A 22,850-nucleotide genomic window follows, 5' to 3' on the forward strand; every position below is an offset into this window, starting at 1 on the left:
GGTGTTCCTCACAGCACAGGCAGCTTTCTGCACCACCTCACATGCAAGATGCAGGTTATCGGTTTGACAGTATCACTGTTGCACTACTGTTTAGACAGAATAAATAAGAGGACTGCCTCAGGTACCCATCAGAGCCCTCCAACGACCAATGCATCCAAGTCAAAGTCTCAGCATGTTTTCTTGGGACCGAGTGGAGAAAGCATGATAAGTAAATAGGCAAGTTCCAGATTCAAAGAATGTTTTCCAGAACACCTATATTACATGGGCATACATATACACCTTGGTCTTGCTCCTAAACCTGCTTTTCCAGCTTCCCGATGGATGTGCATTGACCCTTTCCAAGCCTCTGGGCCTGGAAACATGACCACGCAAGTCATTTGAAAACCATCCCTGGATACTCCACACCACCTTTCCTCACTTCCATATTTCAACATATGTAATTGCACTTAGTCATCTACACTCCGCTCTGCCAAAAATCTGTGTGTTCTCCCTCCCAGAGAGCCTGCTTTGTCGCTAACAGACACAGCATCTGGGTCACGCTTCCAGATACCAGTGAGGTTGCATTTTAGGGCATGAGATGAGATCGCCACAGACCTAACTCTGTCCACCTCTACACACGACTCCTCCTTAAGTTAGCAGGAACCAAAAGAATATTTGTGACAACGTAATCTCACTGTAAATTATGTTTTCATGTCCAAAACTAAACTCTCTCTTCAAAATCTTGTTTGCCAGGGCTTTGTATTTCCTAACTTGGCAGCTGTGCCAGTGACCATGAATTTCACTGCTTGGTCTGAAATACAGAATCTAAGTTTCATTGAAGCAAAATACTTTTATCCTACCTGAAAAAGTTCAAAGTCATAACTGAGTACGGGCTGAAGTGGGTGCAGCCTGGGACCATGCTGGCAAGAGTTTGGTTTGCTCCGTCACACCGACAAGCTTATATAGCGTTGTACCCTCACAATCAGGTCGTAGCCCCACTGGACAGTATCAGGCGGAGGGCTAAGAAGGACAGAGGCAGCTCCTCCGGGCTGAGGCCAGAGGACCTCGGAGAAGGACCTCAGAGAAGGTCAGCATGCTCCTGGCATAGATCAGCACCTAGAGGTAAGAAACAGCAAGAGTCCTGGCCACAGCAACCAGCATAACTCCATCGGCAGAGAAGATGGGGGAGAAGGGGAGTGATGCTACGCACAGCTAAAGCCTTCACAGAATTTCCATTCGGCCACTACAGTCATGAAAATAACTCATTTGCCACAAAGCATTTCAGCTGGGACCCAGCCTCACACGGTTCTCATCTTTCCAGCTCCCAACGCAGATGCCACAGAGCTAGTGCAGCGGAGGAGAAATCAATGACCTTTGTCAAAGTAGACGGCGCAGAAGATCTCCATACCCACATACATCCAAGCAGGGAGAAGGAAGGAGAAGACGGGAGGGTGACTGCCACTGTAAAGCGCCAGCACTCCCACCCCTTGGTTTCTGCCGTGAAGGTTAACCACCCTCCCAGCGCATTCACCTTATCTGGGAGGGACAGGCACCTCGCGGGGTGCACGGGCTGTTACTTAACTTAACACGGAGTTAATGCTCGAGCCTGCTGGGCAAGAGTCTGGAATCAGCCCGAGGTTTTGACCATCCCCTCCAAAGGGAAAAAAAAACAACTGACCAACCAACAACCACAACCAACCAACAAAACAGACAAGCACAGAAAACAACTTTCTCGTTTCGGGCTACAACGGAATTCCGCCGAGGGACGGCACTGCTCGGCTGCGGCCGCTACGCGCTGCTGCCTTCCAGAGCCACCCGACGCTCGCAACTGGAAAAACCGAACACGGCCGGGGGCTTCTGCCACTGCTCACCGGGGCGGGCACAGCAACCCCCCCCCAGCTCCCCGGAAAAAGCCCACCGCGAGCGCGGCGCGGTGCCCCGCGGGCCAGCAGGAGGCCCCCGCGGAACGGCGGCACCGGGGGCTCCGCGGCCGGGGAGGGGGGGGCTCCGCCACCCGCGCCAACCGGCCCCGCTCACCTGCCGCGCCCGGGGCCGCCTCGCGTAGCCGCGGCGAGGGGCACCGCCGTCGCTCCGCTGCCTCCGCCGCGGCGATGTATTGCCCCCCGGCGCACACACCCCCGCCGCCCCGGCCCCCCCGCCCGTACTTGCCGCCCGCCGCGTCCCGCCTCGCTGGGGATGGCGGCTCCCGGCCCCCGCCCGCTCCTGCCGCCCCTGCGCCGCCGAGCCCGGGGGCCGCGCTGCTCCGGCCCGGCTGAGCTGAGCGGGGGCGGCCCGGCTCGCACACCGCCTGCGGCAGCCGCGGGGGCGGGCGGCGGAGCCCCGGCGGGAGAGGGCGGAGGGCACCGGCCGGAGACGAAGGAATTCGTGATCGTTACAGCGCCGGGTCCTTACGGAGCAGCGCTTCTGCATCACCGCCCCGCCGCCGGGGAAGTGTGAAACACGGGACTCTGCCGCAGCATCCCCGCCCGCAAACGTTTGCAAAACTGCCGTACATGCACAGTTCGCCGCCTGCCCGTACCCGGTACCCGGAGCTGCCAGGGCCAGGCGGAAGCTGTTACAGAGAAACCCCACCGCGGGTGCGGGGCTCCCCGCCGGGACCAGCGCCGCCCCCTCCCGCCCGTGCGGGACCGCCGGGGACGGGGCTCTGGGGGGAGGGGAGGGGGCGCTGCGGCTGCCGCGGTTTTGCTCGGGCAGCTCTTGGGTAAAACTTCGGGTCGTGAGAAGAGGAACATCCCGCGGCGCGGCAGTGCGAGGGCAGCCGCTCCCTGGAGCTGCCGCCGCGGCGCGGTGTTTCCTACCGGGAGTTACCGCCGCGCCTCGGCGGGCGTTCTGCAGCGGGAACGGGCACCAGCGTTTGCCTCCCCAGCCCGCCGCCGCCAGAACTGCCCATTGGTATGTGATCAAGCACTAACAAAATACAGATATTTGCGGAATGTGTTTTCAACCCAGTGAAAGCAAAAAAGCTGTAGGTATTTGAGGAAAACCATCCACTCTGTCAGCTGCGAAGGAAGCCGGTTCCATCTGGGGTGTGACAGGTTTCTGTCTGAGGTTTCTTCAGTTTGGCACTTGCCAGGCTGCTCTCGCCAGCCCGGGGTGCCGGGGTGTTCAACCCGCTTGCTGGTCTGCCAGGCTGCAGAGCACCTCTGTAGACGGCTACTCATCTCAGAACAAATTGGTTTTTTCCCCCACCTGACTAATGCAACAACATCCTCATAAAGTACGTGCGTGCTCCTGGCACAGGCCACTGTGATCGTGAAGCTTTTTTCGAGAAAAACGGGTTGTGTCTAGGAAAAACAAAAGGGTTAACAAAATGGGTTAACAAAATGGTGACTGAGTTGAGCTCTGCTAGCAGTGTGCCCTAGGAACCAGTACCTGTAGGTGGGCAGAGCAGTGACTGCGCTGGCTCTGCTCTGCCCCGTGGGAAGCTCCCCCGAAAGCTGAGCACAGAGTGCAGCAGAGCCAGCGCAGTGATCCACCGTGGGCCAGGCTCCTGCCCAGCAGACCTTTGGGGCTGGCTTGCCTTCTCACTTCGTGCAAGAAACTGCAGTGCTCCTTGATGAATTTTCCTGTCGTTCTTCTGCAGCACAGGGGACATCTCATCTCTTCCCCTAGTTTATTTTCTGTGAGCACCTTTGTCCTTATACCCTTAGAAAGGGGGATCGCTTCCCCCTCTGCAGGGGCCAGCCAGAGCTCAGCACTGTTGCAAGGTCCTGGCGTTTGGCTCTTGCCAGTGACGTTTGCTGTTCATGCCTCATTTGGTTGACATTTAGCACATAACCGACTTGTAGAGCACTTGCCACCTCTCTCAAGAAAACAGCAAGAGAACTCTCTTCTTTCAACTTCTCTTGCTGTTGGAGCCATCCATCTGTGCAATAGAGCTCCTCACTGCCAGGCTAGGTCTGCTTCTCTTTTCTGGGATCAGAGAATGGCAGAGAAAATAGCTGTCCTGGTCCAGGTGCCAGGGTTTTTCAAGGCTTCCCCACAGACAAACAAACCTGGCTCTTGGGTTAAATCGAAAGCGGTCTACAGAATTTAATGGGCTCTGGTGAAAAAGTCCTCCCGTCTGCCCTCCCTCCCTCCCTCCCTACCCACCTACCTCTCTACGTCCCTACCTACCCACCTACCCACCCACCTACCTACTTACCTACCTACCTACCTACCTACCAACCTACCTCTCTACGTCCCTACCTACCCACCTACCCACCTACCCACCCACCTACCTACTTACCTACCTACCTACCTACCTACCAACCTACCTCTCTACATCCCTACCTACCCACCTACCCACCTACCCACCTACCCACCTACCCACCTACCCACCTACCCACCCACCTACCTACCTACCTACCTACCTACCTACCTACCTACCTACCTACCTACCAACCTACCTCTCTACGTCCCTACCTACCTACCTGTTGAATGCAAGTAATTTCCCCATGTCCTTGGGGGGAAACCAGGTGCAATATTCTTTAAAGAAAAGAAAATAATTCTACCATTAAAGAAGGGCTAAAAATCCTAAACATTGACCCTAAGTATTTTACTGACTTCTGTGACCTTGGTGACTGATGTGAATTTTCCTCAAGTTTTGCCTTATGTTTTTCTGATAATCCTTTTGTTTCTTTAAATCATCTCAAATATTCAGCAAAGCAGGTCCTTTTACCCGTGCAATTCAGCAAGAGTTTGATGGAACACTTCAGTGTAAATTTTGTAGTTAGCTGTTGCAGCTATAGCACAAGGAATAGACACTTTCAACAAGATACGTAGAGTGGATATTTGAATCTCTTAGTTGGCCAGCCAGAAGGACAATTAACAGATGTTTAACAGACAAATTCAATGGTAATTTGAGGTCATGATCTTAAATGTTGAAGGACATACGGTGAGAATTGACTAGATGTACATGAAATAGATATCAAACCCTAAGATCTCAGTGAAGTAGTTGAATAGAAGCTTTGCCTCTCTGAAATGAAAAGGGTTCCAAAAGTCACTTTCTGACCCTTATTATAGACTCCTGTTTGTAGAATCTTTGTGGAAAGCTTTGGCTAGCTGGTTCACCTGAGGGATTACACGGGGCATTTTGTGAAGTCATTTAAATGAAGGGATTCATACAGATCACCGTGATACATGAAGTTTCATTTCCTCAATATGACAAAAATGTAATCCTCCAAAATTCCTTCTCTGAACCTGTGACACATTTGAAATCTGTTACCATTTTTCCCAATAAATTTCACTTTCGATTTTCTTCAGCATATTATTGCTGTCCAACTGGCAGGGGGCGGTTGCAATAAATATTTGTCTCAGCCAACTTTTTTCACTGCTTGTGTTCCTGTGTGTTTGCTAGACATCTTCTCAAGACCAAGGATAATGATTTTATTTTTCTGCAGGCCATGTGCAGAACTTGAAAGAATGGAAGAGATCAGATATAGACAGGATTAAATTTAGCATTTTTGCATGTAATGCTTCTTTATATATTGGCTTGTTACATACTCCATTGCTTTTCAGCTCTCAACTCTTCACGTGCATGCTACTGGGTGATCAGTCAGCTACCTCCAATTAATTAGATAACAATCTAATACAGGCTAGAGCTCTTAAAAGACTAAGAAATTTATTGCAACTGTGGTTGGTAACAGACTGCTGTGCTAAAACAAATATAAGATAGAAGCTATTGAACAGTCATAACTAAAGGAAGAAGGTGCAATCACTGGCTCAATAGCAATAATAAATAGCAATCAGAGTGGTTTCAAAGTGATCCCCAAAGGCAAACTAGTTTTGAAACCTTAACGTGTAAAAAGGAGGGCTACCCAAAGCTTTCAATATTAGTTTCAAAAGAGGCTTCGGGCATTTAGTTCAACAGAATTGAAATTTATAAACGTTCGTGTGGAAGTGTGGATTGTGTTTAATGTGAAAGCCTATTGACCATAATACATTTGAATTACCTAATTTGAACTTTTCAGTAAATTGTTGTTGGAAGACAGTGAAATCAGTTTTGCCCATATGTAAGAGCAGGAGCTTAAATGTATTGCCATTTCACGTCTGAAGGTCTTAGCATTTAATCCAGAGTATTTTTATTCCATCAGGGTTATGGACTTGATTTCTGCATAGTTTCAAGCTGCTATAAAAGAGGAGGGGGGAAAAGCTGAGGGAAATTGAATTTTTTTCTATGTCAGTAGAAAAATCTTTCTGTTTTATGACAGCCTGTAAAAATTGATTGCTTGTCTTAATGTAAACAGATGGTAACAGATCCAGGATGATTGACATTTACTATGTCCATGCACAGCTCCCAGGGGACTCTACTTATAATGTATTTCCACTGTGCCTGCAAATCCAGCAGTTTAGAAAAATAAACACTAACAAGGATTTCCACTTTTAAACAACTTTTAGCAGTGAGTCTACTGAGTACTCAGTTACTGATGCTGCTCATCAAAATAGCAAGAAGCTGCCTGCATCATGTGCACGACCAGTCAAAAGCATTAAAAAAAAGTGTATTTGCAAAGGGACAATCCTATGTATTCTCCACCTCCTTCTAGCTCAAAATGGGAACTACTACTTTTCCTACTCCTCTGTTATCATTCTAGATCCCATTCAGGTTTGTTCCTGTTCTTTATTCTCCTGTTTTCTAATTTACTCTTTTATATCACCCTCTTTTCTGCTAATTAGATATTTTTCATCCCTCTCATCCCACTCTCAAGTAACTCTTGCCTCCTTCAGTTATTTTGACCATTTTGCACTTCACCAGCAGCAGTAAGCTTTAACAGCAACTGTCGATAGAAAGCTAAGACTGTAGGGGGAAAAGGTACACCAACCAGAATCCTGGCGAAGTTCTAGCTACCTTTTTTTCCTTTAAATAAACACTTCTTCCACATCTAGTTATGGAAGTTTCCTGTTAGGAACTGACAAAAGAAGGTGATGAAAACTTGGCATGCCTAAGTAAAAAATGTAACAAGATAAAAGTAAAATATGTGCCTAGAAAATGTTAATTCTCTCGGTTTGGCTTTCACTTTCTTGGCTTTGTTCCACCTACCTGTGTAATTCTATGTATTCCTTAGATTTTTAGAACTGTAAGCAGAGGATATGTATTTGTAAGACTGAAGTGGAACTGACTAAAAGGAGTTAGGAAGAAGGTAGTGTTTTATGTATGTGCTGATGGACAAACTCAAAAATCTTTCAAGTAACTCCTGAAAGGTGCGTATGCATCACTTGGCAGACACACGCCTCACCTACCCACAGGACTTTTAAGTCATCAAGTTGAGCTGTGAAAGTAAATCAATACCTCATTAATTTCATCACATTTTTTTAAGTTCTAAACGTGTCCAAGTCTATGGAGAGCATGCTTCTCTTAACGCTTGTTTTTAGTTGTTTTAAAATCATCCAAAACTTTGACAAACATGTCAACACGAAAAGGTCAGCCAGCTTTGAGATGGGGCTTTTCCTGGAATTTGTCCCAAACTTTCCTTTAAAATACATGCAAGTGACACAGTGCTATGCATTGAACTTCAAACAGCTTAAAATTAACACTTAACAGAATTTCAGACCAGAAATACAAACATTTTTTGAGAAACGTCCTCTGCCCTGCAAATTTATATTCCATTTTACACTCTACCCTGGCCTATGCTTCCATAATATGTGGGGATGGAACAGAGACCTCGCTCAAATACTTTCCAAAAGTGTTTTCCAAAATAAATATTTGAGACAAAGTACTTCTTTTGTCCAGTCTATGTGTTTCTGCAATAGTTTCAGCAAGAAATTAAAATAAAAAGCTATAGCGTCTGAGAATGCAGTAAGAGAGGTACTAATGGAAACCTAGGCTAGGATACAGCACTGGAGACAGATGCCAGAAAGTGAAAAATTCTAGAAATGCTGTAAAATGTATTGCTGGTAAAGGAACCTCTGAATACTCACGGTCTCCAATACACTTCATTTTAGAACAGAAAGGGTTTCTTCCTAGGGGAAAGTCTAAAGGTTGACATAATTTTTATTGTCTTAACAAAAAGTTGTGCTAAAAACATCACCGTAAGAAGTTTTTAAATGGTTCAAGGCTAGGCATTTTCCATACATGAAAGTATAAATGATAGGCAAAGCTTGGAATCTACACATTATAGATATACATATTATAGATATGTATTTGTCTTACATAGCACACTGCTGCTCAGGTAAGTCAAAGAAATGCCTACGTTCCTTAATCTGGCAATTTAGGAGCAGGCAGGTTTTGATCCTTGCTAAAAAGAACACCCAACAAGCCAAAAAAAAACCAAACCCTAGACAGAAAAAAATACCTCAGCAATACTAGTGGCACGATTTGAAGAAACGTTTCACTTGAACAATTCCCAAATATCAGAGCCTGTTAAAAATCCTTTGCAAGCTATACATCTTCTATCCCAAACACTTCTGGAGAAGAGACGGACAATTCCATGGCAAAACGAGGGACCTTACAACATTTCTGTTAATGGTAAACAGCTTGCATTATGGAGTGGCCGCAGGGAACCAAATCCCCCGGCTCACGGTGGGTTACCAAGTTGAAGAAAGCGCCTTTAGCGACAGTCGTATCGGTTAGTTACATCTCCAGTCTTGCTGCCGGTAATGATGTCTGGCCACTTCTAGAGTGAAGCACTTCTGCTAGAAGAGGTACCCTGCTGTCCTTCCCTGCAACAGTTACTCTAGCAAAGGTGGTGTGTGCTGGCCGTTGGCCCCCACAGTATTTCTACGAGCATTTGGAAGTCTCAGGGTATCTGGAAACGATGCAAGTAGCTTTGGGGGAAGGAAAAGGAAAGGGACATGGGTAGCATAAGGAAGTGAAGGTGACAGCAGGAAGTTCAGTATGATTTAAATATGAACATTACATAGAGAAGAAACACCAAGCTATTTGCTATCTAGCTAGACACAAAATTAAGCTAGTGGAATAAATGTAAAATTTCAGAAAATTATAGCAATGGTACTGAATTTAAAGCTGCAGAAGAAATGAGTCAATTCGGTATTACACTTTGCTTCACAGAGTAGAATAATCACATTTAAAGGACTGAAAGGGTAAAATGCAACATGTATATTCATCCTTAACATCCTTAGATTTTGTTACGTTTTCTGATACTGTACAATGATGGCTGTGTTAAGTGGAAGACTACTCTTAACAATAACCTAGAAACTGCTTCAAAACCCCATGTATTTATTAACAATAAAAATGCCAGTGCCACAATACTGAAGGATTGGCCAACAGATGTATTAGTTGGCCAGATACAGTTACTTTGAATTATGACATCATTCAGCTTAAGTTTGTATGACATTAGAATCATTGCATTCAAATAGAGGTTAATGAGACAAAATTAAACAGGTATTTAATCAAACATACAATAAAGATAATTGATTTTAGGTCTCCATTAGGAAAGAAGAAAGATTATTCTGTCTTGCAGTACAAGGCTAGAAGCCAACTTTTAAAATTCAATCTTCTTTTGGAAGATGGAACAAGCAAGTGGTCTTCTTCAGTGTAGATGTGGCACTTGAGGACATGGTTTAATGGTGGACCTGGCAGTGCTAGGTGAACAGCTGGACTCAAGGATCTTAAGGGTCTTCCCAACCTAAACGATACGTGATTCTACATTTATTTCTTCGTTTGTGAAATACTACTGCTTGTTCACTGCAAAAGTATGGCAAGGCTTACCATAGAAATTATTAAGAAAAAAAGTAGTATAGCATATAATTAGCAATGTAATATACCATCAGTTATTTTAATATAACACAACGCAGGAACCTGTTAACATTTCACTAAGAAAAGCTCAATGTATTTTCTACGAGTTGAAGTCAGTACTTTCAAATTTCTGTTTGTTTTATTCATTCCCTGTCTGCAACACAATCGTGCCACTTCATTTCTCTCACTCTCAAACGGAATTATCTTTCTTTTATTATTATTAATTATTTTTCTGTGTGCGCACGTGTGTGTGTACATACTCCTTACCTTAGAAAAGTTCTTCCTTTGGTACGTTCAGGAATAACCATTAACTTCCATTTGCAAGAGCTGAACAAACCCCACAGAATTCATGCTGAGCTAGAATCTGCTGGTTTAATTCCCTGCTGGGAGTCTGCCAGTTGGGAAACGCTGACCAGCAAGTACAGGTCTTAATTACACAAATCCAGAAGCTGCTGCCAACCTTTCCCCAGTTGAGAAGCATTTGCTTTCTAGTGTTCTTCTTGATAAACAGATTATCACCCAAACATAATTTATTGCTGCTTATATTGAAAGTAATTAAATGAAGAAACCTTTAAACTCAAGGGAATTTTAATAGGTTACTTGCAAAATGTTATTGCAGGCAACAACTTGTACATGATTTTAGTTCCAAACCCACCAAAAAATTATACAAATCAGCATTGTAAAAGTGTCAAATTAATGCCTTACAGGCTTTGCTGGCAGAATTAATTTCTAAATTCTAGATGTGGGGAAATGTTACTCTCATTTTTTTCCTTTTCTTTTTTTTTTTTTTTTTTTAGAAAAATTTACAAGTGAAATATTACTACAAAACTTTTTTTATAAGGAATTTTTGCAAAACATTTACATTTTTACCATCAACTATTTTTCTGTTTCAAAATCATTATGTAGATTTAATACCCTATGCTGCACATCAATTCTTGCAGGATGACAATTCAGTGACATGCATAAAAAAACACCACAAGGCATTAAAATGAAGACTTAAATACAAATATTGTTGCAATAAAACAGTTATAAAATTGAAAAATAGGACCTAAACATCATGCTTACTTAACTTTGACAAATTAACTTTTTCTCCTAGATTACACACTTTTATTACTGCTCTCGTGAAAGAATGTGATAAATAATGACTTAACACCAATTTCTAATGTAATCGGCAACACATACACAAACCTAACCAAAGAAAGTATATTGTAAGAAAAAAACTATTCTAACACTGGAGTTCTACCATGGTAAATACACTTTGCACTGATAATTACAATAAAGCAAAAATTTTAATGGTGGCAAAGGGAATGAACAGTGAAATGCCATTAAACAAGATACTACTGCACATCTGTGCCCTATTACTTACAACAGCTATATCCCACTGAGTCAAATAAAGGACATTGAAATTTACGATCCTTTTAAGACAGAAAAGTGGATTCAGAATGGTATGCAGAACAGACTGTCAAAATGTTTCTAATTCCAGCGGTAAAATGTGCACCTGCTAACACAAGTTAATGTACTTGAGATGCTATGAAGCCAACCAGATTTAGATTTTGATACATCTATAATAGGGATTCATTGCAGATTAAAAATGACTTGTTTCCTATCTGCATACATAAGTATGCATGAAAAAATTATATATGAAATGGCTGTGCAGAATGCTCGTAACTTCAGTTTACAAAAATTGTTAACTTCTAGGAAACATGATATTAATATTAGGAAACTTCTTCTTTAGAAGAATTTATAGCACTGATTGTGAAGCATAATGATAAAATATATATTTGACGTTTCATTTCCTATATAATAAAATTAACAGTTAATACTACCTAATGTTCATCTGTATTAAATGTAACATCTAATTGATTCTGATGTTTTAAATCCAGATACATCAGTTAAGAGTACTTTAAATAAAATATACAAAATAATGTACAAAACCCAACTAAAATTTAAAGACTCTGTTACAAGTCTACAAAAGCTTTAAGAAACTTGAAATTTTTAACCACAGTGTAAAATTGTTTTTCTTTAATCTCAAAGCTTTTTATGTAAACTGAAAGTATAAAATACCTTCAGCTTAGTATTTTGCTACAAAGGGCTGGCCTAAAGTGTACACAGTGTAAACAATGATTGGTATTTCTCTTGCTTCAAAAATACAGAAAACACCACAAGATTGATAAAGTATTCAGATGAGAAGTATATGTTTTGTGAGGGAATGCACAAGGTAGCTGTTATGTCTCTCAAACCAACAGCTACCAAACACATTCTTCCTTTTGTGATTTGCAGGGAAAAAAAACCCAACTTATCCTTTTTGCACTGTACTTCCTTTAGTTACATCAAAAATATTTTGGTATAGAAATCTTTTTAAAAAACTGGTCATGAGAATTATTACCAAATGACTGCATGTGTAAAAGGTTACATTTATGTCTATGGGAAGTAATTAAAAATCCTGAGTATGAAATATTTGGCCATCTTTCCTCCTTGTACATACTGGAGTTGTCACATAGAAAATGCAGTTTGTTTTTGTTGTTTTTCATTTCCTCTATATTCCTATCAAACTGGCACATCTGAGAATGTAATCAAGCTTTGAAGTCAAAAATTGTGTGGTAAAAAGATAACTAAATTCCTCTTTCCCCAGTCTGCTTTGTGGTTGGAGGCTCAATGTACAATTTGATAGGTAACAGATATTTATTACCAGCCCACATATTAACTTTGAAGAGAAAATAAAGACAGTAATATTTAGGGGAAAGAGAGAAAACATTTACTTTAAGTATTTTTTTTTGGTTAAAATGTGATAATTAATTCTTTTCTTTGGCTATTAAGTCAAAGCATAAAGAACCCAGCACATCAACCACAATATAATAAACTAGTATTTACAGAGAGAAGATACTGGAGAATGAGCTACAACACTCAATTGTCTGATTAATTTCCATGAATTCTAGCAAAATTTAAAAACATTTAAATTAAAAAAAACATTTAAATATTTAAAATCGAGGTTTTATCATTCATGTTACCTATGAGTTAGAAATGGACCACAGATGTTTTAAAATATAATGAAATGAAATTCCAAAAATTGACACAAAAATTGCCATATTAATTTTTCATCCTACATAAAGATACCATTACTTTTGTAAAATCTTACATTAATATCTTTCTATGCTTTGTCTTTCCTACTGTATACACTATTCTACATAACCTTAGCTCTCCAAACAAAGAGAGGAATTAGAACTCACTGATTGTCATTTATACACACTACTATAATGTAGTGGTCAAAATTAATCTGAGGTCCACCTCAGAACCACTTTGCAGCATGCATCATCCAGCTGCTATTTGAGTAATTCCAAAACTTGAGAAAAGACGGCCAAAATCAACTGATGTGTTCTACGGACTGAGCAAAAACCTAAAATATTTCCACTATTGTTCAATCTGTATTAGTTTTGCTATGCCTTATGGGAAAGGATGCTCTCATGAAAATATAACAAATTTATTTTAAAAACAAAGTACCTTCATCAAATGATATTAATCCTAGTCAAGGTCCACCCTGTTTTACATTGATATTATCTTGATTTTATAAACACGTTAACATACAATGCTAAAATAGCAGGGGAAAGTTCATTTAAAATCATTACATGATATACAGACATATAACTAAAAAAGTACAGTATGGAAATAATATTCCCCCATCTGTTTATCTAGTACATCAATTTGCGCTGTTTGTATTTTTGAAATTTTTGTCTTGTTGCAACCGGTGTACACTTCCCATGCTGACCCTCCAACCTGGAACACTTACAGAAGTCATGACTGAAAACATGATTTCCTGCTCTGTAATCCACTTTACCAGCCCACTCCCATATCCTGAAAGGTATGTAAACTTAAGTGCAGCACTAGGCGTCCATAGAAATGATCCTTTCAGAATTCTTCCATGTTTGTTGAAACATTAGGGGTTGCTGGGTTTGAATCTTGAGAAATGGCAGCAACAGTGACAATTCTTGGAGAACCAAGAACCTCAGTAACTGAAGAGTCCAGTTCTCCTGAGGTAACAATAGCTAGGGCTGTTCCACCACCCTTCTTGTTCTGATGAGTCTTGACGTGTTTTGAGAGATGGTCACTTCGCATAAACCTTTTAGAACATTCTGGGCATTCAAATCTCTTTTCACCTTTTTTAAAAGAAGAACAAAACCAAAATGTTACTGAAGGAGAGCACTGAACACTGCTTAATCATTTGAATCTGACCCTTTTCTATTCAACATATGAAGTCTCGTTAAAATAATATATTTTCTTCTCTACCTGTCTAATCTCCAGGTGTGATCAGTTTAGTCATAGGCTTTTTGCAATCTACGCTTCACTACTGAAATATTTGCAACAAATATTTGCTATGCTATGATTATCTGGCGAGATGTTTGAATTTCAGGTCACCAGAGAATTTTCATAGACTTCCAAAAACCTGGCAGAGAAGGAGAGGTAAAAGCCCTGAAAGAACGACTTGATAACAAAAGTATAGCAAAACTGCTATTTAGATTACAGTGATGAGAAGGGAATTTGGAAACATGAATCCCAAAGTTCCATGAGGATGCATGAAATCTATGTCAAAATAGAAATTCAGCCTACTAATGTATACATTACATTACATGCATACATTACATACAAATGTAATTAGCACTTATGCTTCAAGTGCTCTCTGCTGATGCTGTAAAGTTGGGAGGGGAGGAATGACAGGTAGACACCTTCTGGGGGCTAAAAATATGAAGGCTGATAAAATTTTTGGTTTCTAAGAGGTCCATCTTTCCAATATGAACAGTTAAGAGAACTTGCTTTATCAGTTCTCACTTGAAACTTTATGAAACTTCATGAGAACACAAACTCAGATGTACGGACGAGGTCAGTAAGTTTCTTAAGGATTGAGCTAGTCCAAGTGAGGAAATGATGACCCTGGTCCACGGCCAATTCTGCATGCCTGATCTAAATTTGTCAAATTTTGATCAGACACTAGCTACTGCGCATCACCTATCTGTGAAGAAAGTCATCTTTTTCTAGCATAGGTACAGAAGAACAGTTTGAACAGATCTGATTTATTTGATTTCACAGTTTGAATTGATCAAAACTGACATCTACCACTTCCTCTCTCTCAAAATTAATTTATTTAGGTTTAAAAGTAGTTTTCAGAGATCCTAATAAGTGAGAACTTTGACATCAGTGTGTAACCATGGCCACTATGATTCAGACTTGCTGTACTATGCATACAGAGAGGGCTGACCAACCTGTGTGGGTTCTTCGATGTCTTTGTAACTCATCACTCCTTGTAAATCGCTTGCCACAAAAAATCCAGTTGCATACAAATGGTCTTTCACCAGTATGCCAGCGCAGGTGTGCTCGAAGATGAGATGTCTTGCCATAAACTTTTCCACATCCTTCAATATGGCAGATATGTTGCTTCTTTTTTCCTGGCTCATTGCTGCCTCTAAAAAGATCAAATTTAAACAGGTTTTTTTGCTAGGTATTAGAAAATATATTTCATGCTAACAGAGGCAATTATAATCCTCTGTCTAAAAAGAAATACACAAACATACTTTTTAATAGAATCATTAAAAATGTAGGCAATATAAGAAAATCTCATGCCCAAATGAGGCAAGTGGTGATAAGGTGCCCAAATACATACTGGTAAAATTTACATTTACCTTCCTTCTCCCTCTCTGCAATTAGGACACGAGCAGGCAACTCTTCTCAGTCTCTTGCCAGGCTGCACTTCCTGGTCAGAAGCCTGCTGAGCTTGCTGCAGCTGCACTTGTGTGATCTGATCAGGACTAACAGCACCAATTGCTGCATTAGCAATGCCACCTACTGCTACAGTAACAGGAGCTATTGTGGCTTGTTGTACTTTCATTCCATCCTGTCCTTGCTGCTGACCTGTAAAATAAGAAAGTGTTTGTACCTTTCATTTGTCATTTCAACAAGTGGAATGCAGAAATAAACTTGACATGTTTTATAGAAGAAAAATCCATCTAAAGTTAGGAAAAGCCACAAAACAAGTTATAAATCCGGCCTTTTTCCTGAAGCACTAACAGAGTACTTACCTGCTAGCTTAAGATAGTGCTGTTTAATGTCATTTGTTATTAGAACAGTACAAGACTGCAAATTACTGATACTAAGAAATGTGAACTAGTTTAACGAGCGTTTTATTTTTCTCAAAAGCTGAAATAAATAAACCATTAAACACGAAATAAATGAGAAACCATTAAACGAAAATCTTAAGACAGAAATATTGTTAAATCTATTGCCAATTAATGTCCCTCTAATAACCTTTGAAAACATATCTACATTCAGAAAATAAAAATTACCTAATTTTAGAAGTTGCTTTATGGCACACACAGAATTGCCTCTTCTCCTACAATCTGTCCTGAATCAACATTGAGCCACAAAGGAAAAGGAATGTTGTAGGATTAAACTTGACCAAGCTAGCATACCAGGGCTTTGTTGTTGTTGTTGTTTTGCAGGATTCTCTACCTGGGATGGGCAATCATGGTTATACACACAAACTGTGGGGGGGGAGGAGGTGGGGGAGGGGATAAGAGGCTGGAGAGCAGCTCTGTGCAAAGAGGTCTGGGGCCTGGGTTGATGGCAAGTTCAGTATGAGCCAACAGTGTGCCCTGGCAGCCAAAAGGCCAACCACGTCCTGGGGTGCATCCAGCACGGCATAGCCAGGTGGTCGCGGGAGGTGACTGTCCTACTCTACACTGCACTGGTGCAGCCCCACCTCAAACACTGTGTGCAGTTCTGGTCGCCTCAACAGAAGACGGACATCAAATGATTAGAGTGTGTCCAGAGGAGGGCAACCAAGATTGTGAAAGGCCCCGAGGGCAAGACTTACGAGGAGCAGCTGAGGTCACTTGGTTTGTTCTTCTTGGAGAAGACAAGGCTGAGGAGTGACCTCATCACAGTCTACAACTTCCTCAAGGTGGGCAGTGGAGGGGGAGGTGCTGATGTTCTCTCTCTGGTGACCAGTGAAAGGACACAAGGAAATGGAATGAAGCTGCATCAGGGGAAGTTCAGGTTGGATATTAAGAAAAGATTTTTCACTGACAGGGGGGTCAGTCACTGGAACAGGCTCCCCAGAGAAGCGGTCATGACACCAAGCCTGTCAAGATCTCAAGAAGTATCTGGTACAACGCGCTTAGTCATCTGATTTAGTTTTAGGTTGTTCTGTGAGGAGCAGGGAGCTGGATGCAGTGATCCTTATGGGTGCCTTCCAACTTGAGATATTCAATCATTTTGTTTTGCAGAAGGGAGTATGTTTTCAAGAATACTGGAAAAGCAGCTTGACTGAATCAAATAGAATTCTAAGATTGACTTGATAAATTAAGAATTCAGTTTCACTACATAAGTACATTGATCTCATTGGCTTTCTTGATCAAAGGAAATCAGGATTACTGTCTTAATATTAAAGCAAAATAAAGACTATGCTATTATAGGTAAGAAGTGTAGTTTCTTAAGCAGTAGGGTCATATTATATTTGGTTTAAAATGTAGTACTATATGGTCTAAGAAAATAACGTGACAAATGAAATCTGACACAGAGATCTGACTTCCAGCCATGCTCTGACAACACTGAAGGCCAGTTCCGCAGTAACAAGAATGGGACAAAACATCATTAGATGCTGCCATTTTCAAAAATTCAGTGCCTTCATACAAATGGGAAATAAGAGGAAATATTACCTACTTATTGAGAAAGCGTAGTGACTGACCAAAATTCCTTAGAATAAACTATAATATTTTAAGATTTGTAAGTCCTCAGTATTGAAGTATTAATTTAAAACTTAGAAATCCTTTGGAGGTAACACAATTCAGAGAGATTCTAATTGATACTCTAACTTACTTCTCGGGCATCTGTAACAGACATCATCAATGGGGATAAGATTGAGAACACTCTCTCTGAAGTCTAAACTGCCTAGACACCAAGTGAGTTCATATACAACACAGCACAGGACCATGGCTACTTCATTCACAATAGCTGAAGAGATATATATGCTTGGACAGGCTATCTTGTGTAACATCATGATAACAGCCATAGATGAAACCTAACACACACCACTTAACACCACCATGTACATGCAGATAGGTTAGGACTAAAGAACATGACATACTGAGAATCTCCCAAAGTGACCTGACTGTCATCTAACAGGCCACTGTTGGCTACGGGAAACAGAATAAGTCTCTCTTGTGCTTAGGGTCAGCATCAGGCTATTTTCACCAGAAGCGCTAACCAAATTTTCTCAGTTATCTCTCTTGGCTTCCATCTGGAACTTGCACCTGATCTGCCTAGATATGAATAAACATGAATTCCTTGTTTTCTTAGGCAGGCCACAAATATTGACAGATGCTGAGTACTTTCGGTTTACTGAAAAGAGCAAGGACAAACCCAGAAGAGACAATGTTTGAATCCCACTTGCTGTGGGCAGATAGATAATAAAATAAAAGAAAACAAAAAAGTTTGGTATTCGCAGCAGAGGAACCATAGAAAAAGAATGACAGGCTTAATCATGAGTGCGAAGTCTCAGTATGTCTAGGACAGAACAAAGTCTTTCTTTTTGCAATAGCAACGTACTGGAAATAAATTTATTTCCTATATACTTATGGGAAAGAAAAGTGCTTATGAGAATCCTTGATGGAGAATATGATAGGGTAAGGAGAGCATTGTGGTATAAACACAAATAGTAACATTTAGTACTTGGGTCTAACAGTGGCAGAAGAGGACACAAACTTCCAAAGAAATTGTCAGTCCAGGGGCAATTCCTTGTGAGGCAGTTAAGCTGCTGAAGTGCTGGCCAAGTGCTATGAATAGTTGCAGTCAAAAAGACTGATCATTTTTGTTATATCTAATGCTCATCATAACATGATAATGTGAGCACTTGTGTTGAGAACCAGCTGCAGGTTTTGGTTAGCCAAAGGTAAATAAATAACAGGAAGAACTTGGTCAGCTCGTAGTCTTTTGCAGAGCACAAAATCTGTTCATTAAACATACCCAAGATGTAACTCTGAATTCACAGAGCAGCACTATAAATGACGAGTCTACAAGTGGTCACTGCAAAAATTAAAGATGTAACAGATATTACAGCCACACCTACTGCAGAGAACACACCTGAAGAGCATAATTTCCTCTCAGTTTTCCCTTTCTCTCCGAGTTTCTTGAATTGATATTAAAGTTTCAATGCAACTTCCCCCCAGGATGCCAGACCAAGGAAGATGTGAATTGAGGAACTCGAACCCTGAGGTGGATGACTCCTTGTTTTCACTCTGACTAGCACCACAGTGATGAACGTCCAGCACACAAATCTTGCTGGACCTGACTATTCCACATTTATGGGGAAACCTTTTCAGCATTTCTGAGAATCTGATACATTGTGCTGATGCAATAGAAACCAACTTGCAGCCTCTAAGTCATGAGATAACCAACCACTCAAGGGTCTTCTGACACTTCTTCAGAATATCAAGTACCACTGTTGACACATACTTTATCTGCTCCAAACTCTCCCTCCCCGCCACGAGGGCCATGCATACCTCTCAGTATAGGATATAGGGCACACACCAGTGAGCTACCACCTTAATCTATTCATTAAACACAATACAGTATGATACATCTGAGTAGAAATTCTTCACAATAACTTTAAAGGTGACAATAAACACACAAAAGAGAAAATGCCAATAGTAAAGTTGCTTGGGCAACTTTAATTGCATAAAACAAATGCATTTAATTGCATTATCGATATGGTTTCAGTAAACAGTAATTAAATGACTGCTCTTTAGATAGCATTAACAAAGTTATTACATTTTCTAATGTGAATTTTGATGTCTTTAATCTCAGAGTTGCTATTTTAAACTCCCTTCCCTTGGATTCCACTTCCTAAATTCAGAAATGAAGGTTCCGAAATTCTCAAAATACCACAAAATACCCTTATTTGAAGACCTAGGCCACAATATTAAATAAGCAAATCTCTACTTTTTGAGGAAAGACTAACTGAAAGAAGCACACATATCTGATAAATACTCTCTGCCAGAGATTTACATAGTTATCAGAAAACACTGGCAAGTTCAGTAATGTAATTTCTGGACTTAGTTTTTGTTTGGAACTCCTGGAAGAGCATCCCAGCAAGCTAGCACACTAGTAGCATCCAGGACAACAAGAAATGCATCTATTCTCATTTTAAAGTTGTTAAACATAAAATTCTTTACTCTTGTCCTTTGAGAGTATCATGAATGCATTTTAGACTAGTTAAGAAAATAATTTCTCTTGAAGAAAAATAAGAAATTTTTCACAAAAAAACCCTGACAGAACATGCCCTAGTCTAAAACTTAAAGTGAGCCTTCTATGGTCTTGACTTGTATGGGATTTTAATTTTTTTTAAATTATGTAGTAGAATCCACTACGGATCACTAAGGGTTTTAACTTTTACATCATTTATACATATTAAAGGAAGATAAAGGAATTTCATATTTTCTTAAATCAAGTTTACTGAAGAAAAGATACGAGAACAAATAACTGTTGATATGAGTTTGTCAGCAGCCTACAAAATTAAATCAGGGCAGCTTAAAAAAAGTTTATAAAAATGACAGTTTTTCAATAGGGATGTTCTAGATATAAATCAGCTTTTTATTTGAAACAAACCCTGCTTATTCTAAAAACAGGTGACTGAGAGGTTATCCATACAGGAAAAGAATGACCCGACACTTTCTAGATGGAGAAAAAAGACCTATTAAAAATAATCCACATGACTTCTTACTAGGGGCATTAAAACACCATTTAAAGACTTCCAGAAATTCTGCTACAATCATGAGATCACTTGACATCACCTCCAAACCACAAGACCTGATATCACTACACTTCACCATTCAAACCTTTCAGTAACAAGAGCTCTCATGTTTCAACACACATTTCAGAAAGCGTTCTAAACAAATCATTTCAGGAGGGCGCAGTCACACTTCAGTTCATTTATGCTATTCTATATGAGTTGTCAAAGCAGTCACAGCACATTTATACTTGCTTTTAGAAGACACAAAGTTTTTCTCTAGTTTCCATTATTTCTTTAATAGTAATTTCCTGAAACTGGGAAACATTCTTGATTAACAAAATCATCACTGAACTTGTGTATGACCGAACTTCATTGTGCATGCTGTTGGGTCATAATGTTAAGTTACAGCAAAATTTAGGTGCACAGAGCAACACTGATACCCAACTACTCCATTTAATTTCATTTTCTCTCAGGTCCAAGTTCTGTCCTTCTTTTGCATAGTACCCATTTATCTGACCACAGGACAACATGCAAAGAACAAGGCAACCTGGTACTTATTTTGCAAATCATGTGTAATAAGACTCTCACTCATTGCAATATTGCATATATGACTATGACTGAACGTAACTGAGACTAACATCACAGAAACTTCCAAAGCTTTTCAAACAGAAGAACCTGCATCATTTCAGTCACTATTTTTTTCCATTTAAGCAGTTAAGTAAATGCATTACTTATTACCACAAGATACAGGATTATCAAGCTAAGGGATTGCACATCCTTTCTTTTTCAGCATCACTTACTCAGCTTTGCAATTTTGCAGTAAAACTGCATCTTAGCAGTTACAACTTGTATACACATGAGTCTATTAGCACATTCATGCAAGAAAACACGACAATTTTAAGTAATTACTATGAAGCCAAATAACTACACACATATGTATTTCAATCAGTTTTAGGCTTTGTCCTGGTTTCAGCGGGGATGGACTTAATTATCTTCTGAAGGAGCTAGTGCGGTGCTCTGTTTTGGCTTTGATGTGAGACTTTTCAGTTCCTCACGCCTTGTTAGCAAAAAGGCTGGAGGGGCGCAAGGAACTGGGAGGGGACACAGCCAAGGCAGTTGACCCGAACTAGCCAAAGAGGTATTCCATACCATGGGATGTCATGCCCAGGTGTATATACCTGGAGGGATGGCCAGGGTGGGCAGATTGTTGCTCAGGGAGGGGCTGGGCATCTGCTGGCACGCGGTGAGCAGTTGCATTGTGTGCCCTGTGTTCCTTTCTTCCTTTCCCTCTGGAATTTATTCTTTTCCTTGCCCTTTTCATTGTAACTGTTATTATCATCGTTATTATTGTTCTTTCGTTGTTATTCTATTTCAATTATTAAGTTGTTCTTATCTCAACCCTTGAGTTTTACATTCCTTTCCAGCTCTCCTCCCCATCCCTCTCGGTGAGGGGGGAGTGAGCAAATGGCTTCATGGTACTTAATTACTAGCTAGGGTTAAACTATGACAGGCTTCAAAGCTAATTTGCAAAACAATAACTCCTATAACACCACCTGAATTATTAAAGAAAGCTACTTTCCTATAGAAAGTAGGGCAAACATTTAGGTTATTAGGCTTGGCCACCCATCATAAGCCAAAACAAGTTTCCTTTCAGTACTTATTGCACCTGCATCCCTATTCTCATTCACCTGAAGTAGCAAGCATGAAAAACTACTCTGAGGCAAACAGGGCAGAAAGGGAAGAAAAAGATTTAACTGTAATGATCCACAGAAATCATGGTTATAAACGTGGATCTTTGAAGGATGAGAAATTTAAGACTAAGAAAAGGACACTAACTTTCTGGTACTTAGTTCCCCAGAATAATTTGTTTAGATTTCCTGTTGCTGTTGTGTAACCGGCGTTCAGCAGCCAAAAAGATGACAGCAGTAATGACAGAAGTTCTCTCAGTTGTGTGCACCTTACTGAAAAATCTGAGAAACGCAAGTGCAAATTGCACTTGTACCTAAAGCCAGAGCAGCTAACGTTGAGAGGAAAAAAAAAAATAAAATTGTTCAACTGCAAACTCTAAAAGTGAAACACAAGGTTGCAACTGACATTCATAATTCCATGTATATTACTACAGAACAACTAAGTAATGTTAATGACAGTCCGCAGAGTCCCAGAGCTCTACAAACACCAGAGCTGATGCAGCAACTCCCCCATTCAACAACTTACTAATGCAAGGCAATGGGGGAAAAGAGGTTTCTAATTTATATATGTTTGTATATATATAGATAAGTATATTATGAAGACTACGCAATTCAGTGCTACATATATGGCACGCAGACAATTCTGCTCTCTCTTCTACCCTGAAGCAGTGGTTTATAAAGACTTAGGAAGAAACACTATGTGCAGAGGAAAAAA

The 22,850-nt window shown here is 40.7% G+C and overlaps 1 protein-coding gene across 1 annotated transcript; it reads right to left on the reverse strand.

The window, feature by feature from the left end:
- Window positions 1-13,417: 13,417 nt before the first annotated feature.
- On the reverse strand, window positions 13,418-15,878 carry LOC119145827 (transcription factor Sp4-like). The gene is made up of 3 exons (XM_037382524.1): window positions 15,343-15,878; window positions 14,926-15,125; window positions 13,418-13,824 (listed from the first exon to the last, which is right to left on the reverse strand). The coding sequence occupies exons 1-3, from the start codon at window positions 15,546-15,548 to the stop codon at window positions 13,577-13,579; spliced, it is 654 nt and encodes a 217-aa protein (XP_037238421.1). The 5' UTR covers window positions 15,549-15,878; the 3' UTR covers window positions 13,418-13,576.
- Window positions 15,879-22,850: the final 6,972 nt, after the last annotated feature.

The sequence above is a fragment of the Falco rusticolus genome, chromosome 4 (assembly GCF_015220075.1).
Source record: "Falco rusticolus isolate bFalRus1 chromosome 4, bFalRus1.pri, whole genome shotgun sequence".
Taxonomy (NCBI): domain Eukaryota; kingdom Metazoa; phylum Chordata; class Aves; order Falconiformes; family Falconidae; genus Falco; species Falco rusticolus.